We start from the raw sequence: 6,844 nt of genomic DNA, 5'->3' as shown, positions 1-6,844 counted from the left end.
TCGTTACGTTTAATAAAGAGTGATAATGAATAAGTGAATTTTAGAGCAGAGAAAACTCGAGAGGTCAGGGTTGTTGGTTCTCCATATCCAATGTGTTTCGGTATAGTACGTCCCACTATTGTGAGATTTATCGGTCAGGGAGTTCGCCTATTATTTCGGTTTTCTGATCCGTTCCGGTGATTTTATTTAGCGCATTTTCGTTTCCGTGGGGAGTTAAGTCGCGCTCAACGCCTGATTTAGGTTGCTCCGTTCGTGCGGGACGTGTGACAAATACCTTACTTTTTGCAGTTTTACGCGAGCACTCAAATCTTAGCATTTTCATATTTCTTGTTTACGCAGCTTCGTGTTGCGTTTGTCCTGGTATTCCACGGGTTATATTTTTGTTGGTCTATTTGTCTTTTACCGTTTTCCGAGGCAAACGGAGGCAGACAAAATTTTAGCCAATCTGTAAGCAGAAATTCTAACTCTAGACACTACTGCTCCAAAGCAATTCTACAGTATAATATTCTCACTCCCTGTTGTGCGGACATACTACCGAAATATAAAGATATGGGGAAAACCGGGACCGCAGCATGCTCGCACAAAGGAGCGACAACCTACAATAAAGTTTTTTTTTCTTTTTTTCTGACTCCCCTGGACTAATAAACTCCACTCAACAGCACAGCTGGCCTAACCAACTCAACCAAAGCCAAACTGATTTCTTACGTATGTCCGCAGCGCCACGTAGTGAGAATATACAACGATTGACTACCACACAACATTTCAAGTCCCAATTCTTCTTCACGGCGACGCTATTTGGTACATAGTTTCGTATTAAGATTATTTGGGTTTGTGCACGGACACGTTCTCTCGCCAGGGACCGATCAACACATTTATTAAGCAACGACTAAGGAATGGATTGTGACCGGTGTAACAATCCACTGATCGTGCTCCTTGTCACTGAGGAAGGATTATTGTGCTCAGAGTTGATAAAATCTAATTTTAATGATGATTTCTTTCTATTTTCTCTAAATAATTCTATTCGTATGTACACATTTTTGTATACTATTCTACTCAAGGGCCGCGGCATGATTTTGTGCGGCCATTGGAAATAGTGGAGGCAGGCCGGTATAGAATTCTGTGCATCACCCCTAATCATTTTCCCCATGGTGGAGCATCTTCAATAGTCTCATTTGGTAAGTTTGAAACCAACGAGATCAATAGCCGTAAAAGGTGGCGGCAGTGTCAGGTTCTGGCGGACCATGTGTTGTGGAGACGATGGATCGTTGAATACTTGCCTTTCCTCACTGTAAGAGGTAAGTGGACTGTTGAAAACTCTAATGTGAAAATTGGAGATAAGAATATCCCAAGGGGACAATGGTCGTTAGGTAGGGTAACAAATACTATGCCCGGTAAGGATGGACGAGTTAAAGCCCTTAAGGTCAAAACAAGAGGTTCTGAGTACATACGACCTGTATCTAAAATTTGTGTATTAGAGGAAAAAATTATTATCAAAATTATTATTAGATAATAACCGTATCATGGGTACATTTTCCGTCACATGAGTGACTAAGCGTTGTTAAATTTTGCCAACATTTGTATTGTTGCCAAGGAGGTGCTATGTTAGAAATTAGCTTCAATTTATAATTAGATTATTAAAAGATTTTGTCATATAAGAAATTATTCATTAGCTACGGTTTTTGTATTTGTTATGATTTGAAATTTCATACTTTCTTTGTGTTTTTTACACTCTGCAAGTTTTTGATATGGATTATAGATTTATGAGTTGTGCATTTCCGTGTAGGCGAATGCCTTATATCATGCTTTAACGGCTCAGTAACTTTTGGCTTATATAATGTTTGATCAGAAATCTGTGTATTCAGTGTCAGCTCTACATGACGCACAGTGAACATGAAATTATGAGTAGCCCGTCTTTAAATATGATTATATCAATTATTTCAAATACTATAATTTGTGGTACACGATGTAAAAATGAGCGTAATTATTGTTGCTGTAATGTTTGTTTGTTTATTCTTTGTAGCAAACCATGAATACATAATAAATAATGTGTTTGAAACGTTCGTTGTAGTTGATTTAGATCGTTGCCAGTAGCCGGTCAGCCAAGGCACGACAGGTTGACTCTAAGCAACTGGATCCAATGATTATTTCGTTCCCACGAAAATATTATTGTGACCCACGAAAAGATTATTTCGTTCCCACGAAAAGATTCTGTTCCCACGAAAAGATAGTTTCTTTAGAACGAATGAAATATATTTATTTCTCACCACGTCACTTCCGGGGCTCCGTACCAATCAGTAAAACGTAGAGGCAACTAATAATTATAGGCGTATCCATCACAAATGCAGAATGAAAAGCAAGAAGCGTCGATTTGAAGTCATAAGACCTCTTATGGGTTCCCATTAATGTTTGAATTTCAATATACTGTAGTTTGAATTCAATTCTGACGGAAGTCTTGTTGTGGCGGACGTCCGTGCAAATAGCAGTTGGTTTTATTTTTATGCGTCTACAAACCCTCTGGTAGGGGCCCCCTTTGTTGAATTAAAATTATTTCACTCATGAAATATAACCACGGAGGTACCTGTCCAGTAAACCATATCCCATTTGACCAACATTTCTATAATATCGCAAGAATGTATCGTATCGTTTTCAAAACCAACGAAATTCTAACTCTGAATGGGACTGTTGGTAGAAGCTACTCGTACGCGATATTGAAAATCAATTTCAAAATCTAGTGAGAATGGTCGGATCATCTAGTAATTTCATCTAATGTGCTTCGAGGCTTCGCCTTCGAAAGCGATGTTTTTGGTCCAATAAAAACGCACGAAAACTCGGCCAGATAACTCATGACAAAATACTCTTTTTTATTAAACTAAACTCGAAAAGTAAAATAACGGTCATGGGTCCATGGAATGAACATTGCTGTACACATGAAAAGAATTCCGGCCCAGTATTGAATCGGAACTATACAAATCATGAAACTAATAACTTAATAATAAACGAAAATGTATCATCCTCTTATTTGAGTTTATTTCTGAATGCAAAAATCCTGACTGAAAAAAAACCTCGATGCATAATGTACGTAGATTGACGGATTATTATCGAATTTAATGATCGAAACGTCGCACGGAGTCGAGGTGTGACAGTCATAGATGGATATGATGCTGGGATTTCAAACAAAAAAATTAGAAATGTTATCAATTTTGGAATCCATCGTCCCTAGGCATTTAAAGAGGTGCATCCAGAAATATGAGCAGAGACGTCAAGCGCAGTGTTTTCCTAGGTATAATTTCTTTATATTTCTATCGAAATAATGCATTCTTTTGAGAAAAGAATTTCATTCATAAAAATGTGTGCATTACCTACGTACAGTAATTTTTGGCAGCAATCGATAGAGAATTGAATGTCAGTTTCATCATGGATACGATCGATATCGCTAATTTTGAACACAAAGCACCAACCTTGGATCTACCCCTGCTCGATTCATTCTCGTTCACCCGCCACCAGCGTGTATCGCGCTTAGAGAAACTTGTATCTCGATTATAAGGTATGCTTAAATACTGATTGAATTAGGAATTTCTGCCGGGTCTAAAATCGTGTATTGCATTTCGCGAGTCGCGTTTTTGTTTTTGATAGTAGCGCTGATCGATTTCAGGTTCTCCTTGAATCTGGAATTGAAATAAAACAATCGCATAATAGAAACGATGTCTGGAGAGGTCGAAACAGTGTCTAACATTTGCGCCATCGTTTTTTTCACGCGATGTACCGGACGTTAATAATTATTGAGTGATTTCATATCACATCGTATCATTTGTTTTCGGAAAAAATTCAATCGATATATAATCAATTATGATAACGATTTCAATGTTAAGAACATTATGATTTGCTTATGCACCGAGGTAAACATAAAAACAAAAAATCAATATTAAATCTCCCATCATTATTTGATGTTCATATGATCACAATTGTTTCTAAATCTGATTATCACGTGTTATCAGGTGATTATGAGACGGGATAGAGATTCACGCTGTGTCATGGTGAATGATTAATGAATCCAGGCCCATCGATCACTGAAAACATTTTGTAGGAAAGATATTCAACTTTTCTGCTACCGGTTTCAGGCCTTTTTCAATTACTTATAGCGCAAATTTTTTCCTAGAAAAGGCGAAGAGAAGGCAAATTTTTCCAGGTTCATGTGCATTTGAAAGAGGAGGGGAACGGACAAATTTTGACGGGATAAGGATGACTGATATATATATATGTATGCTTTGCAGAATTCTTCGGGCAGATTCGTATACTCCGTAATTAAAATTTTTTTTTAACTATGGTTACCATTACTTGTGGCTACTCAATTTCGAAATAACCTTTCTAATTAGCTAATCCCATGTTTGTAATACCTAAAGTATACACTGATTGAGAAATTATAGATGCTTTGTAAAACGATAATCCACCAGGTGACACTAGTGGCTGCTCAATTTCGAAATAGCTATTCTAATTAGCTAATACATTTTTGTATACCTAATTAATTACAACATTGATTGAGAAATTATAAATGCAGTTCAAATTTTATAGAATGGATTTATTTTCAATAAGTATCGCGGTGGTTATTGTTGCGCCCTCTTTTATGTGCTTGTAATACCTCATTATTACGTTATGCTTATTATGCTTATGTTTCAATGTTTACATGACAGTTCCTCAGTTTATTAACCCCTAGTAACGTATCATGTTTTATATGAGAGTCCGGAGGAAGTGTTCATTTTCGAGACATAAATCAATTAGTGGTGTAATATCAATTGGCTTGTTGTTAGGTTGACAAATAATGAGCTACAATGTCCAAGGACTGCAGGTGTTAAATCTGTGGCCACGACTGTGCAACTGGTTCCATAAGTTATTTCAAATTATCATGTGAAGTCGTTGTTCTTGTGGCTGAATGTTCCTCGCCAAAAACATATATCTTGTAATATATATCTGGTAGAATTTTACAATTTAGTTTGCACTCTACTGGGATCGAACTGAATAGGCCTCAATATGATTAGATAAAGCTGAGCCAAACTGAGTATACCAAAATCTTACTCGACATATTTGTATGGAAGTAATCATCAGGTTGACGTAATGGTGTGTATAAGGCCGGTCCCACTGAGTGAATTGAAATGTACAATATGGCGAACAGTACTTGCCTTAGGATTGCATCGAGAGCTTTCGGATCATGAGCGTAAGTCACTTCGAATTCTCCCAGCGCCTGCGTAGCTCGGTTGCTGAGAACTTTCGTCACGACCATCATATCGAGAGTTTGTTCTTTAGTGGGTAGAATTCTAATTATATCCTGTTCGGTCAACTCGTCCTATTTTAAGTAGAAATGAGCGGGGAAACAACGTTATCTTCTGACAATGAAATATCCACTCTAAAAGGAAATGATGACGTTTTGACATTAAGTATCGACATAGCGCACTAAAATCAATATGTTACTTATGAAAAAATCAAAGTGAAATTTACGGAAAAGATAAAGAAATGCATTTTGGTAGGGTGCCTTTTTCTAAGATTTCCCCGTACGAAATCTACTTCAGAAGGTAGTAATTTCAGAAAAGGCCTTGCACTCTTGTTAAAGGTACAACGATTTGAGTAGGTTTTTATAAAACTTTAAATTTTGACTTAATAGCATTGTGAAACGAGTTTATTCAATTTTATCATTCGCGGTGCTGCCATCTACGAACACATTAGTTAAACAATCTTGTTTCATTTTTTCTAACATAGAAATGTAACTTCAGTTCGGTTCCATGGTTCGTGACAATACTTCCAAACTGTTAACTTTTCGCAACCAAAGTTTTCGTAGATAGCAGCTGCTATCGTAGATTACAACTGCTTATACAACTCAAGAACACCGGTTGTCATCCACGATGAAAAAGAAGGAATTCTCATAATACGTTTCAACAGAAACAAAACATTACTACCGCTCGTTGCGATGCCCCTAGCCATACATGTCTGGAATAACATTTCAACACAAACAGTTTATTTGTCGATTGGTCGGCAAAAAAACCTAACCACCAGCTACCGATACATTTGCCATGTATTACCTTTTTCTGAGAATTAGAGCTAATATATTACCTTGTTGGTCGGGGGTTTACCGTGAAGGCAACCCGGATAATTCGGGGAAAACGCATAATCTTCATACTGATTAAAATTCGCCGCAGCGTGGCCCACGCTTGACACGTATATAAGCGATGTGCATATTAATATCAGATTGGTTTTATTTTCAAGACGACCGTTGCCCGGCACACCCTGTGAATGAAGAATGAATAATTATATCCGTCAACCAGAGGGAGGGAGGGAGGGAGGGAGGGAAGGACGGAGGGAGGGAGGGAGACTTAAGAAGAAAAATTGTAACAGTAGAAAAGGCATTCCGGCTGTGGAAGCGGTGACAGAAGACACGTACGTCAACACGTTCAAAGTGATCCGGTTGACAAAACACGGGTAGACAATTCCCACATCAGAACCATCTACGCAATGTTTTTTCTTTCTTTGAATGGTAACGTTTGGAACTGTGGCAAACAATATACATGTGCTTGTCCACACACTACGGAGAATTTTACCAGGTTACAAGGTGGGAGTTTGTGGGAAAGTAAGAAGAGCGATTAGTTGTTCTCATGAAACTCTATAGATTTATATGGGGAGGTTATATCGGGTCAGGGGGAGTAGAAATGAAGTAGCAGGACTGAACACACCAAAGACGGTAACATAACACGAGGTTGGAAATCGTTTAGAAATTTGAGGAATGTACAAAATTAGCATGTTAGTATATAAATCGGTTTGTGGAGAGGGAAAGATACGAGAACTATACAGTGAACAAAAT

General features: G+C 37.7%; 1 protein-coding gene across 1 annotated transcript; it reads right to left on the bottom strand.

Annotated features, from left to right (window-relative positions):
* Positions 1–2,881: 2,881 nt before the first annotated feature.
* LOC141907367 (polyunsaturated fatty acid 5-lipoxygenase-like) lies at positions 2,882–6,823 on the bottom strand. The gene is made up of 3 exons (XM_074796986.1): positions 6,100–6,823; positions 5,175–5,338; positions 2,882–3,665 (listed from the first exon to the last, which is right to left on the bottom strand). The coding sequence occupies exons 2-3, from the start codon at positions 5,276–5,278 to the stop codon at positions 3,551–3,553; spliced, it is 219 nt and encodes a 72-aa protein (XP_074653087.1). The 5' UTR covers positions 5,279–5,338; positions 6,100–6,823; the 3' UTR covers positions 2,882–3,550.
* Positions 6,824–6,844: the final 21 nt, after the last annotated feature.

Source organism: Tubulanus polymorphus, chromosome 6, assembly GCF_964204645.1.
Source record: "Tubulanus polymorphus chromosome 6, tnTubPoly1.2, whole genome shotgun sequence".
Lineage (NCBI taxonomy): Eukaryota > Metazoa > Nemertea > Palaeonemertea > Tubulaniformes > Tubulanidae > Tubulanus > Tubulanus polymorphus.
Note: the sequence above shows the minus strand (reverse complement) of the source record. Positions and strands in the feature narration are given on the sequence as shown.